General features: G+C 42.7%; 2 protein-coding genes across 4 annotated transcripts; one reads left to right on the top strand and one right to left on the bottom strand.

Moving 5' to 3' along the window:
• Nucleotides 1-2,109: 2,109 nt before the first annotated feature.
• LOC137866882 (mothers against decapentaplegic homolog 4-like) lies at nucleotides 2,110-10,318 on the top strand. 3 transcript variants are annotated; one of them, XM_068703095.1, is made up of 10 exons: nucleotides 2,110-2,363; nucleotides 3,333-3,719; nucleotides 3,918-4,092; nucleotides 4,307-4,561; nucleotides 4,770-4,877; nucleotides 4,994-5,044; nucleotides 5,508-5,691; nucleotides 5,907-6,075; nucleotides 6,233-6,371; nucleotides 7,153-10,318. In XM_068703095.1, exons 2-10 carry the CDS (start codon nucleotides 3,480-3,482, stop codon nucleotides 7,362-7,364), a joined length of 1,533 nt encoding a protein of 510 aa, XP_068559196.1. In that variant the 5' UTR covers nucleotides 2,110-2,363; nucleotides 3,333-3,479; the 3' UTR covers nucleotides 7,365-10,318. The 3 variants fall into 3 exon arrangements, with proteins under 3 accessions (XP_068559196.1, XP_068559194.1, XP_068559195.1); XM_068703093.1 differs by having other exon boundaries at nucleotides 3,918-4,113; XM_068703094.1 differs by having other exon boundaries at nucleotides 2,110-3,719; nucleotides 3,918-4,113.
• An 847-nt stretch (nucleotides 10,319-11,165) lies between these two features.
• LOC137867326 (RNA-binding protein MEX3B-like) lies at nucleotides 11,166-20,726 on the bottom strand. Its single transcript, XM_068703863.1, has 5 exons — nucleotides 20,008-20,726; nucleotides 18,610-18,848; nucleotides 18,364-18,409; nucleotides 15,229-16,004; nucleotides 11,166-15,031 (listed from the first exon to the last, which is right to left on the bottom strand). The coding sequence occupies exons 1-5, from the start codon at nucleotides 20,582-20,584 to the stop codon at nucleotides 14,621-14,623; spliced, it is 2,049 nt and encodes a 682-aa protein (XP_068559964.1). The 5' UTR covers nucleotides 20,585-20,726; the 3' UTR covers nucleotides 11,166-14,620.
• Between the last annotated feature and the right edge of the window lie 638 nt (nucleotides 20,727-21,364).

The following is a 21,364-nucleotide window of genomic DNA, read 5'->3' as shown; positions in this document are numbered from 1 at the left end:
TTCAGCATGCTGGGAGCTTAAATGAGTGAAATGTAATTTATAGGGCTATTACCAGAGAGTAGAGCCATTCATTGCAGTTTTATACAGATTTAAAACTAACTCAAGGTTAAAACATTCGCTGACTGTGATATGGATGTGCAACAACTTTATCTGGGGGGATGTCTGCGAAACACCAGGCAACATTTACATTCTATAAATGCTGAGTGAGAGCCATAGTATCTCCAATATGTCTTTCAGGAGTATATAGTGTGATTTGAAAGCCATATTGTTTTGCTTGGTTTACTTTAATGATGTTTGAGTCATGAAGCTAACTGAGTTAAAAGCAATGTAAGCAATATATTGATATTGATTGAGAGCAAAATGCAATATATATTCTGCTGTCCCTTTTCAATAGAAGCTTTGCCTGAAAAAGTCGACTGGACATCCCAGTCTGTATTGATATGACCGATGAATGTAGATCACAGCACATGTTTTAATATGTGGTGAATAATGTAGCTCTGCTTTTGTAAAAGGGTTATTATCAACACATATAGTGTTTGTTTATCATCTGTATAATGTGTTTTGTCAGCCACAGCATGGATATACTCCTGTACCTTGTGTTTGCTTGCTTTGCTTTTGTCCTCCCTTGCCTCTCACTCATTCAGTTACATTTTGCAAGCGTTCATTCACGTCTGTAACAATTGAAGATTTGAATTTGATGAACATTAATTCCAATATTTTTCTCATCAAGTTAAGCATAAAACTCATCACAAAATTATCACAACTGAAGATTTCATATCTCCACCAGCCCTGCTCAGAGAACGCCAGTGCAGAGCAGCGTTCATATGCTGGTTCTTACTGCGCTCTGCTGGTCAGTACAGGGAATTATACTACAAGTGGAAGGCAGGCAACTGGATAAGTATTCCACAATGTAGGTGCTCCACCCAAAATGTGACAATGATAAATTCTCATTCCTCTTATTGTGCCCCCCCCCTCCCTCATGTGGTCCCCTCAATATTCTTAACTCTGCCTCTTTCTTATTTATCTCATTGTGCTGCTCTGTCACAAGAGAAATGGTAATGCAGAACTGTTGACAAATTAAAATGAAAACAAGACAGAGTATTGAAAGAAAATGATTGCCTTCTCAACATCCTCAATGACGGTTATATTTTTTTTAAAGATAGGTATGCAGAAGAGAGCTAAACGAGGGAGAGACAAGAAAGGAAAACAAAGAGAAAGAGAGATGATAGACAATTAAAGTCAAATTATGGGAGCATGCCAAGAACATTAGCTACCAAAGCTGATAATTTATCATCATTGTGCAGCTTGTCAGCGGGTAATATTCACATTTGTAATTGGCACAAATTGGTAACCAGTGGGGCATTCAAAGTGTGTCTGTGCGTGTGTGTGTTTTATATTCTCATTAATTGATAGAGGAGAGCACATTGAGGACAAACAGCGGCTACCTTTGAGTCCAAATAAACATCACAGCAGCTGATTTCACTTCACAAATTAGCTCCAGTTAACCACAGCGGAGAAAGTAAACTGGAAAAAGGAGCAGCAGTGGTGTTGCAGGTAAAATAAAACATTTTATACTATGCAAATTATATTTAACTGAATCTGGAAACATTTCCCTCTGCTGCTAGTCACATGTTTACAGTTGTTTATATGCTGTTAAAAAATATTTGTTGTTCTACAGTAACTATATTTGTATTGTAATCTTTGATACTACCAGAACAAGAAACGTCTATCTATAGCCTGAATAACAGTATGCTTATTGATGGGACACATGTCTACAATATGTTAATGTGGACCGATAATATGTAATTAGGCTGTGTTTATAAGGACATCGTGATATAATAATCTGTTACTTTATGTATGTTACAGAGTACTCTCGTGTCTACATGGTATCTATCATTGTTTTTTTTACACCGGTCACCCTTTCTTTGTGATTGTTTTGCTTTTCCCGTCATTCTTACAACAGAATAATAAAACAGATTCTCTCCATCAAAAGGTATATGCCATAGACTGTATGGTAGATACAGCAGAAGCAATATAGTCAGTAGCAATGGTTATAGTAAAAATCTTATCACGCATGCGCAACGCGCCGTCGAAGGAAATAGTGTGAGAAGTGCGTGAAGTCGATCGGGACTTGACACGGAATCTGAGATTAAACTTGATCCTTGCTCTAGTTTTGAGGATGTAAAACTACAGTTTGCGGACAAGGAATTCAACCCGCCATGTTTTTGTAAACAGCTGGTGAATTTATGAAGATAATCCAGGAGACATACTGGATCTGCACACCCCACCGCTGGCCCCGTCGGCACGGTAACTTTGGACAGAGGCAGGGCTCTCCTGCTAGCTGCCACACAAGCTAAGTCCAGGTAGCGTAAAATGCTAACGCTACCTATTTATATTGCTTTCATTCTTTTTCAGTTATAAACTGTATAGTGTTTACTCGCCAACCAGTTTGTTTTACAGTTGCATACTTTTCGTGCCATCGAAGTAAGAGGTCAGAAAATGCGTGGGCTGCCGCATAATAAACAAACACGCCTGCTATCCTCGTAGTAGCATGCTACGTTAGCCAGTTTGCTATCATTGGCGTTAGCTGATGTTTTTAGGAGCAGGTAGCTAGCCAATCCGATGTCAAGTTATTTTAGTGAAAATTGTGTTTCCGGTTGGGCTCTTCAGAGTAAAACCATACTTTAACAGTAATCTATACAGTAGCAGCCCACAACGTCCGTTGGAGCAGTAAAATACGTATTACAATAAATGTTATTGTCAGGCAGATGTGCTTAAAATGCATTGTGAGCAATAATAGTTAATATTGTAATAGGCCTAATACATTTAATAAGGGTCTTACCTTTTTAGCATTTAAAAATGTTTCACCTTTATTTTGAAAACAAGTGTTTATTTCCGGCTACCTTTTGGTCCTTATTCAGTAACATCCTCTGACCAACGACAGCCAGAGTGGCGCCGCTAGCTCGCTACAAGAGGCACGCGAGGACAACTTCACCTTTTTTATTTTTATCCTACAATAAACAGTTCCGGGTTTTTCTGACCTCAAACATAAATCCAATAACTGCTGCTACGTTATGTCATTAAGTCGTTGATGAGCTACCATTATCTCTATAATGCTAAAAACTTCACTTTAAATTCATGGTTTATTGTTCAAGTCTCGTGCATACCCACATCCAAACAGAAATATTGTGTAATATTTGTACTATTTGAGGTGAATAAAAAAACTACAAAGACCTTTCTGTATAACTCTATACAAAGTATCAGCACCACAAGCTGGAGCCTCTATATGTATCTACAGTTGAATCAACACTCGCACATTGTCCTCTTTTCAGATCTTGTCACCGTTCCTCCTGATGCTGAGAGGCTTGTGGCGACACATCTGCCTCATCGACAGCTGAATTACTGTGAAGATCGTCTCTCCTCTGGCCTCCTGACAAAGTGAAACTGTGTCAACATCATAATCGGATACAGAAGTCAAGATGTCCATCACCAACACACCTACCAGCAACGATGCCTGCCTGAGCATCGTGCACAGCCTGATGTGTCACAGACAGGGGGGCGAAAGTGAGACGTTTGCCAAGCGGGCCATCGAGAGCCTGGTGAAAAAGTTGAAGGAGAAAAAAGACGAGCTCGACTCCCTCATCACGGCTATCACCACCAATGGGGCCCATCCCAGCAAGTGTGTGACCATTCAGAGGACCCTGGATGGGCGGCTTCAGGTAGGACAATACAGTTATCCGGATCATTCATTTAATAGGAATATCATTTGTTTTCTACACATTAGTGTTGACAAGCTCAGGTAAATAATACATCTTCGTCTTTTTCACCTAACATAAACTCTCCAGGCATCAGATTCAATTGCAAATTGATGAACTCTTTTCCTGTATTCTTTCTCTCTTGTTGTTGTTATTTCCCAGGTGGCTGGACGTAAAGGGTTCCCTCATGTAATCTACGCCCGGCTGTGGCGGTGGCCTGACCTGCATAAGAATGAACTGAAACATGTCAAATACTGCCAGTTTGCCTTCGACCTCAAGTGTGACAATGTGTGTGTCAACCCCTATCACTATGAGAGAGTGGTGTCTCCTGGCATAGGTGAGCATGGAGAGATTTTCAGTGAGTTCACTTTTTGGGTATTTTCAAATCTGTTTAAATGTGTATATAGGGCTCAATAGAACCCAAATAAATTAACAGAGCTGTAAGAAATTCAACCTCAAAGATTCAGTTTTCTCTTATAGTGCACTGAAGTGAACTGACTCTTTTGTCAGCAACACAGTTAGCTGACCTCTTCCTCCTCCTTGATCCACAGACTTATCCGGACTGACGCTGACCAGCTCTGGTCCCAGCTCTGCACTGATGGTTAAGGACGAGTATGATTTTGATGGGCCGCAGAGTCTGCCTTCAATTGAGGGAGGGCACTCCATCCAGACCATCCAGCACCCTCCATCCGCCGGCTGCCCGGCCCCCTCTGAACCATTTGCAACCCCAAACCTGCTCCCACCGGCTGAGGCCTCCACCTCTGCCTCAACATCGTCTTTTCCTGCCATTGCTGCTGGATCAGGCAGTAAGATACAGTTGTAAAGTGTGTGAGTGAGTGAGTGAGTGTGTGTGTGTGAGTGAGAGTGTGAGAGAGTGTGAGACAGTTAAAGACTGTCTTGTCTGATTTTAAATTTTGACTTCAGAAAGAGAGTGGTTTTGGACATGTTCACTTAAAAAAGTCATGATGTTTGTACTTTTTATTGGAACTATCTGTGGGTCTCTTATTCTCCTAGGTGCCAGCTCAAACTGGTCCAGGAACAGCAGCTTCACATCCAACATTCCCCACCACACCAACGGCCATCTACAGCATCACCCTCCTATGCCACATCCGACACACTACTGTAAGTACACACTGTCACTGCAGCAGTAACTTACTCCACGGACTTTATTGCATACTTGAATTTTAAGGAAAAGTGCAAAGTGGGTGATCTCTGCCATGACTTTGTGTTTCTCTCAGGGCCGGTGCATAATGAGCTGGCATTTCAGCCTCCTATATCCAATCACCCAGGTGAGAACACACAATCCACAAGTACATGAACTCTGGACAGAATGTTTAGGACTGATATATTACAAAACTGTTTGAACAGTGAGTCTTTATGTCCACATGTTAGTCCCAAACTTGGATCATTCACCGATTGCTGCCCTTGTTGGCTATCATTTTTGCTAAAGGCCAGTTTGCTCCTTTCAATTGCTTCTAAAAATGAGACTAGATGAGATATAAAGCTGTGTTAATATGCTCAGTTTGACAGCTTCTCTTTCAATTTTTGATTGTCATAATGGCAAATGTACACGTTTATGTTGCAGCATAAAGTGCAGATAAAAATACAATTCAAAATATAGTTGTTAGTCATTTATTTAAATGTAAATGTTGCTCGTTTGTCATCATTTCATATCTGTGACTTGAAAACAAAAGTCCCAAAAGTTTCATGTTACCTTGACCCGTTGACATCAGGTTCCCTCGTCTGTTTCAGCTCCTGACTACTGGTGCTCCATTGCCTATTTTGAGATGGATGTTCAGGTGGGGGAGACGTTTAAGGTGCCCTCCTCTTGCCCCACCGTGACTGTGGATGGCTATGTCGACCCCTCAGGAGGAGACCGGTTCTGCTTGGGCCAGCTGAGCAACGTACATCGCACTGAGGCTATTGAGAGAGCACGGTAGGGGACCTCATCGCCCTCAGTGTTTAGAGCAAAACCTTTAAACCCTGGCTGCTAATGTACTTTCTAAAAATAACTTCTTTACCACATCTTCTTTCCATGTTCCTTAAACTGCAGAGGATGTGAAAAACATCTAAGTTGACTTTCGAGAAACATGGTGGCGCTACTATAACTCATTCTTTCCCCGTTATCTTTATTCCCCGACTCTCTCCCAGGCTTCACATCGGTAAAGGGGTTCAGCTGGAGTGTAAGGGTGAGGGAGATGTGTGGGTGCGATGCCTCAGTGACCACGCAGTGTTTGTTCAGAGTTACTACCTGGACAGAGAGGCAGGCCGAGCCCCCGGAGACGCTGTTCACAAAATCTACCCCAGCGCTTACATCAAGGTACGGCCACGGTTTCCCCATCTGTTTCACTCGTGCGTCTCCTGCACACACTGGTAGAGGTCGGGTCAATGGTGGATTTGTTAAGGCCGACGACTTTTTTTTATTTTTATTTTTTCTGCTGAATGTACAGTATTGAAGGTCTCTCCTCTCCTGCCAGGTGTTTGACCTCCGACAGTGCCACAGACAGATGCAACAGCAGGCCGCTACAGCTCAGGCAGCAGCTGCAGCACAAGCAGCCGCTGTGGCCGGGAATATACCTGGACCTGGATCAGTTGGAGGAATAGCTCCAGCTATTAGTAAGATACTGTTGACTGCAAATACAGATGCGCATTCACACATAGAGACAGGGGGAAGTAAAGGCGGTGTGGTCTGATGGACACGTTACTGCCAGTGAGGAGTGAGTGTGAGCTTATGTACTTGCATGTGTAAAGAATGGAGAAATGCTCAGGCAGATGTTTAACCTGATGTTCATTTAAATACACATTCCAATCAATATGCTCTGGTAAAACTCATTTAATGTTACAAAAGTACAAGGTTCTATTAATTCCTATTGGCTGATGAATATTTGCTTATGTTGGCTTCATTGCTCCAAAAAAGAAGCTGAAAGTTCTGCCGTTGTTACTTTCACATCAATTAGATTAATCTATTAGAGACAAGTGGTTAATAGAAGGGCAACAACTATTTTCATTATCAAATTAATCTGACAGTTATTTTCTTGATTGAAAGCTTAATGATTAGTTTTCTTTTTATTTCTTAAAATAGTGCCCTATTTCACATATTCAGATTGCTTCAGTCCAAAGATTTACAGTTTACTGTCATTAAAGTCTGAGAAAACCAACAAGTATAAACGTTTTAGAGGCTACAACCCGTGAAATTTTGTAATGACCAAAACATTGTCAATTGCCAATTCATTTTCGATAGATCTATTAATGTTTCAGCTCAAGTTAACGGTAATAAATCACACTTAATTGGTTGTTTTAATCTTGGGTTTCTATCATTAAATTTGATATTGCTTCATGTTTTGCGTTGTTAGTCCCACTGACCTGTCAGCGTCTCCCTCTCCTCTGGTTCTCTCAGGTCTGTCAGCAGCAGCCGGTATCGGGGTGGACGACCTCCGCAGGCTGTGTATTCTCAGGATGAGTTTCGTGAAGGGCTGGGGGCCCGACTACCCCCGCCAGAGCATCAAGGAGACCCCCTGCTGGATCGAGATCCACCTGCACAGAGCTCTACAGCTACTGGACGAGGTTCTGCACACTATGCCTATAGCAGACCCGCAACCTCTGGACTGAGCATCGCACTGCAACGTACAGTGGCGATGGCAAGTCTTCCTCGGTGAACTGTTGTGACACTGAAGCTGTCTCACATGAAACAAAAGAAGACGACCTTCAGGCACCTTTTGTGCACTGTGGCTCCTACTTTTGCTTTTTTTTTTTTTTTTTTCTAAGCAAGAGTGACACGAAAACGAGCCAAAGCCATATATCAAAGATATGTTTCTCTTTATTTTTGATAGATGGCTTTTGATTTTTGATGACTGGAATGATCAACTGTAGGACTAGAAAAAAGACTTCACAGATAACTATAGTTACAAAGCACCACAACGATGCACATAGATGACCTGCAGATCCCATGAAACTGGAATGTACAGCGACTACTGACAGACATTAGACTCAGTGTTGTACAGCTGTGGAATGAGACGGCTCTCGTATCCAGTGACGGAGCACCAGAGCGCTGCTGGTTTTCTATTGCGTCCGTCTCCATTCGGAGCCGCTACAGACTGCTTCGCGCCCCTGGGATGACGAGCAAGTTCGGCCGACTGTCGGGCGGAATAGAAAAGCAGCGACCCTCCATGCGATCACCGCTCGACATCATGTTGGTAGCTGCCTCTCTGGTGCTGGACAGGGTCGAGGACCACCCAGCTTGGATCAGGTCGTACTAGACGCCCACACAGGAATATCACAGCGAGGGAAAGGACAAGCACCACGCCTAAAGCCAGCTCTAAGCCTCTGAACTGGAACGCGGTCAATGGACTCTTCTAGGTCCGGTATTGTCAAAGTATGGGTTTGGACCTTCTAACTGGGTGTGGGCCCGGTGGCTGTCCAATGACTAATCTTTTTCCCCTTCTCGATTTTAAACAAGATTTTAGAGTAGAGGAAGATCCCCAGTTGAGGTTTTGGACTAGACAATGATAGCCTTCTTGAACTGCCCATTGATGATACAATATATCTGAGCGAGCGAACAAATGATATAATCACAGTAAGTCAGTAAAAACAGATGTAGTGACGACAGGATGCTCATTCATCATTGGTCGCTTCCCACCATGTTTCAGGTATGGTTACTGTATTGGAACACGCCCTCTTTTATGCTGCCATAAAGGATGAATCTCGTACGCCTTCGTCTACAAACTTTTCGCCTTTTCTCGCTTTTACACTGAGAGCAAAAACAGAAAACAGCTGGGATGCTTTTGGTTCAATTGTATTGAAGTAAGAAGCAGAGAAGAGACGGACAGTTGTTCTTAGATGTCTGAGATTTAATCACAGTACAAGGAACAGGATTCATCAAAGTTCTTATTACTCAGTAATATGCTGTAAGTCTGGTGTGATCATGAGAGTTCCAGTCAGCTGCTGGACCCAATCACATTCATTTGGAGGTTCCTTTAACTTTAAATGTGATGATGATGATTTGTTTAGATTTTTATCTCCAAGCATACCCGACTCTCCACACTTGTTGAGAATCATTGTACTGAAATATCGTATGACTTGCAGCCCTCGTATTTACTACTTGATCCAGGTCTCCTGTGTATAGTTTACTGATAAAGATGCGTGAATTTAAGACGGTGTCCCAGCAATATTGAAATATTTTCTTGGTTTTATTTTTGTTACTTTTATTAATTGATTTGTTTTATATTTGTAGCACTTTATTTTTTTTTTCCTTGTTTTTAATTCAATAAAACTCATTTTGAGGTGGCTGTCCTACAATACGGAAAGGGAGCGAACAGCTTGATTCATATGTGTTGGAGTGTGAGCAGAGGCGACTTTGTGAGGCATTTGTATTGAACACATTTGTAACACTAAGACATCTTTCACTCTATATAGGCATTTACACACAGTGGTAGGGTTTCTTTTTGGCTGTTTTTGGATTTGCAGTTTTTCTTTACTTTTTAAATCCATGTAAATAACTTTGTTTTTGAAATGCATGTCAATGTTCGCATGAATTTGAATGGAAAATAGATGTGTGTGTGTGTGCGTGTGCGTGTGCGTGTGTGTGTGAACAATAAAGGCAAACAGTGGGAAGCTACATAGTCATTACTGATGGAAATGATATAATTCAATTATATAAACAATAAGCAATGTTTTTTTGCAGCCAGGCTCCTAAAGAAGGCAACTTGTCTCCTGAGAGCTAGTTTTCATACAATAACACCATCAGTAGTTCTGTGTGCGGCCTCTCTTTGATAGTAACATGAGTTCCAGTGTATTGTCTCTCACACAGGTGAAGGTAGATTGACCCACAGATAGTTCTTTCACCCCTCGTCACTGCACCGCATGTGATGCATTCTGTTACTGCTTTTTAAGGCATTGTTATAAATGAAGCACGCTGATTAGAAATACACATTTCATTTACACATGTTGAGACTTCTGTTCATATGTATATTTTGCACCAAACTGCCATCAATTATATTATATATCTGATCATCTGCATATGACAAGACATGTTTATGTCCCTAAACAGGTGTTTGTGTTTTCTCTCTCTCTCTCTCTCTCTCTCTCTCTCTCTCTCTCAAATTGGTTTCTTCAAGGTTTTGCTCAAATTTGGGGTCTTTTTGTCACAAGAGATGATCCACTTTGCTCTCCAACTGATAAAGCAAAACTAAGCAGCAGTGTGTTGCTTTCTCTCCTCTCTGTCCCATCGTTCATTATTTCACTATTTGAAAAGCATTGTTTAAAAAGTTTGTCCTACATCAGGTATTAAGAGTCAAACAAAATGATGCATCGAATGGTAGGAAACAGGATATTTCATCATCATGTAACTGAAAGAACTGATGCTGAATTCTGTCCGGAGAAATAATCCGTTATGTTCTGTTGTGCTTTAGGGTGGTCAGATGTTTTTATAACACTTGCAGTTATTACAGGAGACCATAAAGACACGGCTCAAATGAGTTGCTGTTGACTACTATGACAGATTGCAGATATACATTTTACCTGTATTTCTTATGTGAGAGTCTTTAATTAAACATGGCCTGATATTCTCTAAGTGGTGACCTGGATCTTTTCTCCACATGTTTACACGGATGGAATTAGTACAATTTAAATGTTTTAATTCTGATGAAGCTATACTGGGAGTTACATGGGTCAACGTACCAACAGACCTTTATTCACAGAGGACAATTTGACATCTCACAGCAGAAAAAAGCTCAGCTTCAACTTAACATGGATGATGGCTGCATTCCACTAAGGGCAGGTCCTGGTATGTTCTGCTGTGACGTCAGAATGTCTGCTCTGAAAAGGGTCAATATATGAATCATCATCCTCAATGAATACAGCAGGAGAGAGAGGGATAAGTCATCAGTGTACACACGCCCACACTGGCCTGAGAAGAGGTCTAATCAGCACAATAGAAATCACCTGTGTGGGCGTTTGCAGCACCTGCCTAGCAATCATCATAGTCTTTGTCCATGTGGGTTTTGCTGTACGGGATTCAAACAGGTGAAGACCGTTCTGAGGTTTGTGAGCGGTTCAGACAGTTTAGTCAAGTTAAACCATAACGCATCATTGCGCCCTATCGACTGTTAACGCTCTCACACGTTGAAGTATTTAAACTATTCTATTATAGTGCGTGGGCATGTACTGGGGATGTCTGACGTTTCCCCTCACTCTCCTGTCGGCTGTGTTGCACCTCTTATGGGAGACTAATTACATTCATCTTATTGAGTTTGTGCCTCCTTCACGGTTTGTAGCCAGTAAAACGTGTGAAAAATGAGTTGTTGTAAATCAAAGCTTGTACATCGCATATTTGGTGAGATGAGAGCAAGCTCAAAAACATTTAAACGCCGTTTAACGTAATGAATGAAACACACCAGTCAAGACACATTTTAAAATGAAACCGTCTTTATTAAGTAACTTTAATATCAGAAAAATAAAACTCTTAAATTCTCTTTACAGCAAATATATAATATCAGTGCTTTGGCCGCAATAACTTAAAAGGCCGTTATAAAATATAGTCTGCTTTTAAACTCCTGACTCAATTTGAAGAATTTATATGCCATAAGACTCCCCCTACATATACATAACAAAATTGTAGTAAAATTAGCAAATACTTTGAACTGTTGGTACATCTTAACAATATATGTATGTATATGTATATATATATATATATATATATATATATATATATATATATATAAAAATCTAAGATACATTTTACAGTATACCGTTCTTAATTTGGTGGTGTACAGACAGGACAGGCAGCTTGAATCCGTGGCCTTTTTACAGTTGCAGTGTGACGTTTTACATTGGCGGTACATTATGAAGACATGCTTGTGATGCACATTCCATTTTCCACTTGGTTAAACGGCAGCTATCAATATTATCATCATCAATACTGTAAACTAATAACTAGACTACAAGCAGATAGCGTCGACACTCTCCTCCTGTTTCCAACTCTTCATTCACTTAATCACTCAGAGAAAAAGTAAAAACCTTATTGTAAACATTTTAATATAGATATATTTATGTATATATATGAAATGTAACAAAATAAAAATAAGATCTGTATATTTATCAGTCATTAAAAGTAATATCATAAAATACAAACACAAACATGTCAATGGATTCATGTCAATAAACTGTATTGCATTCCCTCAGAGAGAGAAAGAGAGCAAAGAGAGCTTTGTATCTTTGTAGAGCTGAGAGAAGAAGTCAAACAAAAAAAGGACGGCTCATAACCCGAGGGGGCAGAAGAAAAAGGTTGGTTTTTTTTGCACTTTTGGGATTCATTCGGTTCGGTTTCCTCGAGAAAGCTCAATCATCCACAAAAGACGATATTTAAGATACAGAGCCAAGCTTTAGAGTAACTCCAAACAATACTGTTTACAGCTGGAATGCTAGACGGACTGCGGTCCAATGTCCACAAAGTAAAGCAACATTATTGACCTCATGTAGTGTCGGCACAGTCCAGGATGAAATCATTCCAGCTGCTTCCCCTCCCAAAATGTCCGTCGACTCATCCACTCCTGTAAAACAAGGTCTTGAGACAGTGATGTTTAAAGCTGAGCTTTGAGATGATTTCCACCATGTGTACCGCTTCTTCACTTTTCAGGCGGAGGAACGGACAGATGCACACATTGAAGGCGGGGGGGGGAGAAAACAAAACATAAGTCTGACTGTTATTGGAATCCAAACTTGTCAATAGTGTGATAAGATATGGGGAAGGCTGTGCTTAGTAGGGCACGGGACAATGGCATGAGAAGCAAAGTGTGCGCCATTGAAAACATCACTGCACTAGAGCAGGTAATGAGGTTCAACAGCGACTGAAATGTAGTAAAAACAGAAGGGATGTTTCGGTCGACGCGTTGAGCCAAAGATAGTTGGAGCTCTGGAATTAAAACCGGAGGAGCTTAATTTATCTAGCGCTTCCTCGAGTAGTCGACATACTGAGACGATTTTTGCATAGGCCTGGTAGACGGGACGAATGTGGGGGGGGGGGCAACGCCTCAGTTTTGCATCCAGCGGAATTATTTTGCTGACTGCGAGGATATAAAATGGCTGTGAGGAGACAGCCACGGGGTGGAGCAGTTCAGAGAGGATACTGTCGAGGCGGATGAAGGGTCTGTCTGGGATTTGTTCCAGATTACAGACGGTTTCAGAATATAGTTTGGTTGAATATCAGCTGTTTTGGCTCCCAGTTGAATTGTTACCTACTAACTAAAAATGTGACTAATACAAGGGGGGGGGGGGGGGGGGGGGTCCAAAGGGACAAGCTGTGCATATCTCTCATCTTTCTGGCTGGTTTCCCAAAACAAGAAAAACAAACAAAACATGACAACAACAAAAAAAACACGATGAGAGGTAAAAACTATGGAGAGAGAGATGAACTACATGGGATGGTCTGGTGCTTAAAAACATAGAGCAATAGGTGGTAAATAATGGAGAAAGGCTCAACAAAAATAGGAAGCAAAAGAAAACATCCCTGTGATATAACTTTTGTTCAACCGAGATGCATTTAAGAGATCGAACTTTCGACGAATACATTAAGACCTCAGTCTGTCAGCTTGTGTTCTTTTGAGCAAAGATCTGGATTTTGTAGATAGTGTTGTCAGTTAATTACAGGCTCTCCAAAAAAAGGCCACGAGTTTGTTTTAAGACAGAGCAACACTGTGCGTCCGCTGAAGCAGTTCTTTTTGTTTACTCAGAACGGAATTAGGCACAAGTTTACCGTAAACAAATTTTTTTTTTTTTTAAAGTAGAAATGGAAAGCAACGTGGCAATACTGAAAGTGGTGAAACATCCTGTGACGGTACTCTACAAAAAGCAGTTACCCACTTGTTCTAGTCTGGGAAAGAAAGAAACCTGATGCAACAAGGAGGTCGCCATTGGGAGTGTGACATCTGTGCCGTGGCAGGTTTGACCCACTAAGTTTAAATGCCCTCTGTGGGGGGGGGGTTCAATATGCTGTTAATTATCAGCGATCCCCAAAAAAAAAAATCAGATTCATGATCCGGAGCGTGTAAACATTGTATCCTGTTTAAAGTAGCACGGATACACTAAATAGCCCGATAATATTTATGCAAATGATGTGGGACAGAGTAGCACTTGCCAGAACAATGCAGCGTATGTACATTATATCCAGTTTACTGTGGTAGGCATTTAAAATCTTTGTTAACCAGAAGAATACAATTAGTATTCATATCAGGGACTCGCTATTTGTAAACATGCTCTTTTTCCTTAAAGTTCGCTAGAAGCACAAGAATTGAGAGGCGAATGGGCCGGGCCATATTTCAGCACTTAAAATCAACTGTAGCAGCATTTTTCTTCTATTGAACAAAACTTTTTGAGATGTAGACCTAAAATATCTTTGACCCGAAAGCAAACATTATGTATCTAATAGAATTTAAAGTACATTGAACATTTTTGATCAAATATAGGTAGTCAGAAACTGATTATTAGATGCTTAAGGGCGAAGAAAATGTAAATTAAAAAAACATGATAGGCAAAATATATATATGAATATATATCCCACCCCACCCAATGCTACACGGAGGGTTTTTCCGACCCTCCCATTGATCAATCAATCAATAATGGAAGAAGACTTCACAATAGCAGGCACATGAACGGGCTGACCCCCCCCGAACCCATGCCCCAAATACAGATCATTCCTAATTCACCTATTAGTCCTCACCTTTGTGGACCAAACACCAGCTTGGACAAAACAAGGGCGAGGACACACCTAAACACTGATTCAGGGTCAGTGTTGTAATTTCCCCACAGATGTTATGAATTGGAAGTGTGGGGAGGCTGAACCCCGATCAGCCATCAAAGTAAATGGATTCAAATCACATGTTGCGGAGCTGAATGGCCTGTGTGACCGGGGACAGGCACACGGGGCAAACGGCATCTGGACCCCGGCAAATATGGGTGGCACAATCTAGACAGAAGAGGTTATGGCCGCAGGGAACCAAGGCAGCGATCACCTGGTTATCCATACAGTGGATGCATATCTCCTGTCCCCTCGCCGCTGATCCGAGCCCCGGTCGATAGAGGAGAGAGGATTCGGGGGGGGACGAAGAGGAGGCGGTGCTTTCACTGGAAGAGGAGAAGGCCGAGCTGTAAGAGGGGAACCTGTGGGCGTCGAGGGCTCCGGCTGAGCCGAAAGGCCCCCGGTGAACCCGCTGGGCCTGAGGGTGCTCCAAGGCTTCTGTCCCAGAGAAGGTCGGAGAGAGCCGGGGCGTCCCAGGCTGGCTGGTCTGGAGACAATTAAAACAAAAATGACCGTTTAGGATTGAAAACAAAGTTGTTTTTTTTGTACATGAGAAAAGCAATTGGTATCTGTAATAGTAATCCCAATGCAAATGGTCTACAATAAAAAGGTAGACAAAAGCCTAAACTAACCTGGTCATAACAAGAGGCCATAAACTGTCTGCACCTGTTGCGTTTCACCAACCTGAGATTGACGTGCATCAAAGGTCTGGGGGGGCTGGTGGTCCACATAGGGGCTCCAGATCTGTGGCTGTGCAGCAGGGTGCGAGGTTTGGGCAGTGGAGATGGTTAACGGGTCAAATCCCGAGGACGAGCCTCCACCTGCCAGGTTGACCATCTCATCGGGCCCCACGGGAAGAAGGCTCTCGCCAAACCAGAAACTTGTACCGGCGCCATTACTGTTGTTGTTGTTGTTGTTGGCGTTTGCATTAAACTGACAGGTTGGGCTTAAATCTGCAACCCGGTTAGCATTACCGCTGCCGTAGACGGAATCAGCCGAGCTGGATCCGCTGCCCAGGGAGCTGGAGCTGTCGTTGCGGTAGGTGGAAGACATCCTGACACCACTGTTAATATTGCTATTTATTCGCTGAGTACCGTTGACGCCCATTGGCAGCAAGCCGCCACCACCACCACCACCACTGCCACCACCGCCACCACCACCACCACCACTGGGGGATGATGCGCCTGCATGAAGCCACCCGGCGTCCCTCAACCCAGCCTGTGCTGCAGAATGTTCAAAGCTGACGTCTGTCCCGTTGAACTGAAAGTCATTGTTGTCGACACCAGGAGCCTCGATGCCGCCGCAGGTACCCGTGCGGAGGGCGATGTGCGCCTCTATCTCATCCCTCGCCCGGTCCACGTTCTCCGGCATCCCGGTGACCTCGAACACTGGCTCTTTGTCCCGACTCGGCGTCACAATGTAGGTGTGGGTCTGTTGCTGAATACGTTTGATGGTTGCTCCTGAAAGATACGACACAGACCAAGACCCTTATACTTAAAACACCGAGACTAAATAACTGCTCTGGTCACATGGCTACCGGACTGTCAGGAGTTCACCATTACATTCAGTTTGACACGTGATATGCATGACCAATCCTCAGAAACATACATCGGAGCATAACACCAGCCCATTGAAGAAGAGTTAAGATTCAAGATGAAAAGTTAAGTATTAATAGTGCTGAACGTAGCTGGAGAACAGATCTCTTTGTTCTCCATTGTGGCTTCTGAACTGCAGCTTGACCTGCGTGTGTCAAAGCCGAGTCATACTAAACACTGCACAGACACATTCATAGCATTCAATATTTTCAGTAAAGACACTTCTGGAATTGAAATTGAAAGAAACAGCTGTGCAATAATTATAGCACTGAACTGCAGGCTGTCTTGGTGACTCAGCTGGCTAAAGTGCATAGCACCTGACCACAACACCATGAGATTCAGCCTTGAGTAGGAACCTTTTCAAATGTCATTACTATATATATATATATATATATATATATATATATATATATATATATATATATATATATATATATACACATACATATATCACAAAAAAGACTGGATAACCAGGGTGCATTAACAAAATGAATGTGTCACAATTAATGGGCAAGTAAGAAATGCTTTATCTAAATGTTTGTAAACACCAAACATTGAATATTAATATTCCACACTGCCTATTGCTTCTGTTTGTGTGGCACAGCGTTTCCTCACAATTTCCAAATGCATTGTCATTTTGACTCGTTCCCTCGTGGCACATGGATGAGAACCATGGCACTTCAACTTAAAGATCAACCCCAGGACTTGCTGACACTGAGGCGGTAACGTCAACAGGGCATGGGGTTAAAGGCTTGGTGAGAACAAAATGTGACCTTCTGGAGTAAAGCTGAGCATGTTCAAACTCAAGACTCTTAACTAGGCAATTCACTTTCCTTTAAATGCTCAGAAAGACAAAAGGCTGATATGTAGAGGTCACTACAGAAATGTGGCTCATTTATGAGTTTGAACAAGGGGTGTAACGATACACGTATTCGTATTGAACCGTTCGGTACGGGGCTCACGGTTCGGTACGCATTACGAACCGAACAATACGTTTGAATAATGTTAAATTGCTTTTGAAAAATAAAATATAGCTGAAATTGGTGGAGCCACTGCGCTCAAACATGGCAACCCTCCCGACGTAACGTGATGTCCTTCCCTGATTCGCCACGCTGCTATCACGTGACCGGATGTTCACAAACAACAACAGTCTTGATTACCGATCGACTACCAGGTTAATTCAACATGGAGAACTGATAACAGGCGTTGTTGACCTTGTTGTCTTTACTAGCAGCTGTTGTTCAGTTAAAGTCTGCATTATTACGGAGGAAGCGGCCGTCTGAAGACTTTAGGGAGGATGGACACAAAACGGAGGACTTTCCTTTTCTTATTATTGTTTATTATGTTCTGTACAACTATGTGCAACAAGTTAACACACATAAACTATAAAGGAACAAAACATGGATTGCTCTCCAGTAGACAGAGACTTCAGACACCAGCAGAGCTATGAGTGAGAACAGAAACAACGACACAGAGGAAACGAGTGAGAGACGAGTGTTGACCACATTTATGGATCATAATCTAGTCAAGTTTTGTGTGCAAGTGTTAATATTAAAGTAAATATGAGGTGAGAGAGAGAGAGCAAGAGAGAGAGAGAAAAAGAGAAAGAGAAAGAGAGAGAGAGAGAGAGAAAAAGAGAAAGAGAGAGAGAGAGACATGCAGCGCTGTAATTAAGTCTGAAAAATAAAACTTTCCAGGAAATGTGTCCGTTTGAGTTTATAGAGGAAGATTTTAGAGACTATCTTAAGTATCAAACACAACCTTTCATTAAAGACTACTTGAGTCTCACCAGCGAGGATTTGGCATTTCTGCTGTATTGAAAACGTACCATCGTATTGAACCGAACCGAGAATTTTGTGAACCTTTACACCCCTAGTTTGAACACAAGCAGAGCATTACTTTCAAAAATCAAATATGAACAAATCTAATTGTTGGGAGTTCTCGTCATCACAAGCCTCAAATTCATAGTTTGAAAATCAGAAACTAATTTAAAATATAGTGCCTTATTGTAAATACTCAAGCTGTTCCTTACATTTGTAAAATCAAAGCACGAATCTCAATATAACTATTGAAATTCAGCACATCTGTCCATACCCGTGTTTGCTAGCGTTCAACAAGATTGTTGTTTTCACTGTCAAAACTAATGAAGTCTCTTTACAACATGAAGTCCAGCAAACTGGAGCAAACAACCAATCTGAACACAGCTTGAATTAAAAACACCCACCTTTGGGACCCACGACCAGCCCTACAACACGATATGGTACCCGCACCTACAGGGTTGAAACAACACATGGTTACTATACTCACACTTTAAATGACAGACACAAAAAACACAGAGAACCTCCTTTAAGGAACCAATGTACTCGGAAGTTAACACACACAAGACTTGGTTACTAAAACTGCACTTAATGTGATTCACTGCAAAAGAATGTCCGTTTGCTCATGACTCATAAGTCACACCGTAGCTGACCTGAATGGTCGTCTGTCCGGGTAGAGAGGGGGTCCCTGGACTGGTCGCAGCAGACAGCGGGCCCGTCTTGTTTCGAGAGGCTCTGATGAGGGAGAAGTGCTCGGCTGCAGACAGGATCTCCCTCTTCGCCATGGCCACGTCTTCCTTGCGCCCCGTCACAACAAAGACGGGCTGCTCTCCCCTCACTGGTGTCTTGATGTAGGTGTTGGTCTTGGCTCGAAGTGCCTTAATCTTACAGCCTGTCGGAGAAAAAGACGAGGAAAGACAGGGTATAATATACATTACATACACGTGGTAATAAACTTTGATATTAAAACTGATTAACGATTACGGCATACGCAATCTCAGTTTCCAGTAACCCGTGCCCTTTAAAAGTTGCATGGCTTATACATTAAATATTCCTTTCAGCTGTGGTTGAGAGTCCAGCATCATTACCAGAGCCGTTTCCTGTTGTTGTCAACACTGCAGTCTTGTGCACCCTCCCCCCATCTGGTCTCACAGACGACATAATAACTCCCAACCATGTCACTGAATTATGTAAAGTGTGAGGGAAAGACCTGATAAAAAGGCGCCGGGTATCTAAGAAAGGACTGTCGTGTTTGGTTGAACTGTCGAGTCTTATGAGTTATGTTACGGAGTTATAACTATAACCTGCAGCTGATGTGGCAAAGCAATGGTGACCAACACACACAAACACACACACACACTGCTCCTCATGTTCTCCTCCGAGACAAAGCCGAGCCTGGTTTAGCACGGCAAGGCACGGCTTGGGACAGGTTCACTTTCCGCTTAGCACAGACTCGCCATCAATAATACAGACGAGCTGTCAAAGCGAGAAGACGCAGATGGATCTGCTGGTTCATCAAACGTGTGATGCGAACTTTTGTTGAGGGTGTTGGGCGAGTTGACCCACTTAAGAAGAAGAGAGCTAAGCTAGTCTAGTCTCAGGCTAACCGCGGTCTGAAGAACCTAAATGAGTTGGTTTTAACGTTGACTGGAGGTTATTTTGTTAATGGTTGAACTATGTATAACTAGTCAAATGTTCCATATACAAAATGTAACTTTCAATTGTTTTAGCTAGTTGTGTAATGTAAAATAGAGCTTTGGTGCAAACAATAAGTTAACGTTACTAGCTAACAGTTGGCTAACTTTAATTTAGCCACGTATTTAATAGTTGACAGTGTCGTATATTCGAATATTTTGTCGTAATCATTTAATCCGTGTATTATATTTCATGGCCTGTTTTAATTATTGTGTGTATGGTGTTTAACGTTTACTTCACAGCTGACTGAACTCTCTTTCCACAGAGTTTCTTCCAAACTCCTCTTCGCAACTTAACGTTAGCTCGCTAATAGATCGAACTAGAACTCTAACCCGGGACAAACAACCACGACTCACCCTGTCTGCCCACGATCTCTGCGACGTGCTCGGAGCTCGGCACCGCCACACACTCCGTGGTGTTGACGCTCTTTCTCCGAGCCAACAGCGAAGCCTCGGCCTCGTAGCCCGGCTCCCCGTACACACCGGGCGGTAGCATCGCCATGCTACCAGCCGCTGGTAGCCCGGTATCATCCCGCTCGTCTCCGTTGTACAACAAGACCGTCTCGATGTGCGGCGGCTCCATCCCGGAGCTACACGGCCCCGGTTGGAGGTGTTGGTGGCGGTGGGCCTGCGCTAGAAACGAGGAGTCTGTTATAACTTCAGGCTCTTCGTCCTCGGTTACGTTGTTTACTTCATCTCCAGAGGGCGAACGATGCAGGGGCTTCAAGTCGAGGACAGTACCGAGGAGGTTGAAGTGAGAAACCGGGGGGAGCTGGTGGAGGTGGTGATGATAAGGGAGGCTCTCGTCTACTTGTTCGGGGGTCTGGCTCTGGTGGTGCTCCTCGAGGCCCATACCGGCGAAAGCGTGCACTAGCGGCGGCGGGACCTCGGACTCTCCCTCTTCGGCCTCCAGCAAAGACGTGCTGCTCGGCATTATGACAAACTGTTGGCGTTAAACAGGAATCGATAAGAAAAATTAATCAAATTAGTTTTTGGTTTACAAAAAAATAAAAAGCGACCAGCGCCAGTTGGTTGAAATGTGTGCCTTTTGTTTTGTCTCCCAGCTCTCCATGCAGCCCTCCCTACACTGTAATCTCGTGTTGCTGGTTCACGCGAGACTTTGTTTTGGGGTCAGACGTGTATTCACAACTGTCAGGAAAACGCACTCGGCGCGCAGTGGCGTTGTATGAGTCATTATAATATATTAATACATCTATTGGTGCCCATCTGCCGGTGGGCTACACACCCCGACGCATTGGGTAAATAACTCAGTGAGGCTTCAGAGACGACCATTCTGGCTCTCTACACAGAGTTGTACTTGGAGGGATCAAAAGAAAACAACAGAAATAAGTAAAGTTGTATTACAAGGTGTAGATTGGGGTCAAGTGCAGTGAAATAGCTAGTGCAGAAGCAGCCAATAGACCAATGCACATCCATGGCTGTACGCTCAGGCCGGAAGGTTCCAAAGGTTCTGTTCCTCCAATTTCAAGAAGATGCTGATTTGATGAAAACTGAGTAGGACCACAACTTCATCGGGCGCAACATTCCTCCATCTAGCTTTTAAGGACAAAGCAACCTTGCATACAACAGTGAGCTTCCATGGAGTTTGTTTAGCGTTCGTTCGGTCTTTCAAATAACTGGTTGTCCAGCTGAGCAACGAGCTGGAGAAGTCTGATAGCACAGATGCCCTCCACAGGAAGGAGCTGAAGAGGAT

Source organism: Cebidichthys violaceus, unplaced genomic scaffold, assembly GCF_023349555.1.
Source record: "Cebidichthys violaceus isolate CVI_PGR_0920_01 unplaced genomic scaffold, fCebVio1.0.p SCAF_9, whole genome shotgun sequence".
NCBI lineage: Eukaryota > Metazoa > Chordata > Actinopteri > Perciformes > Stichaeidae > Cebidichthys > Cebidichthys violaceus.
The sequence above is the reverse complement of the archived record's forward strand: the minus strand, read 5'-3'. Positions and strand labels throughout refer to the sequence as shown.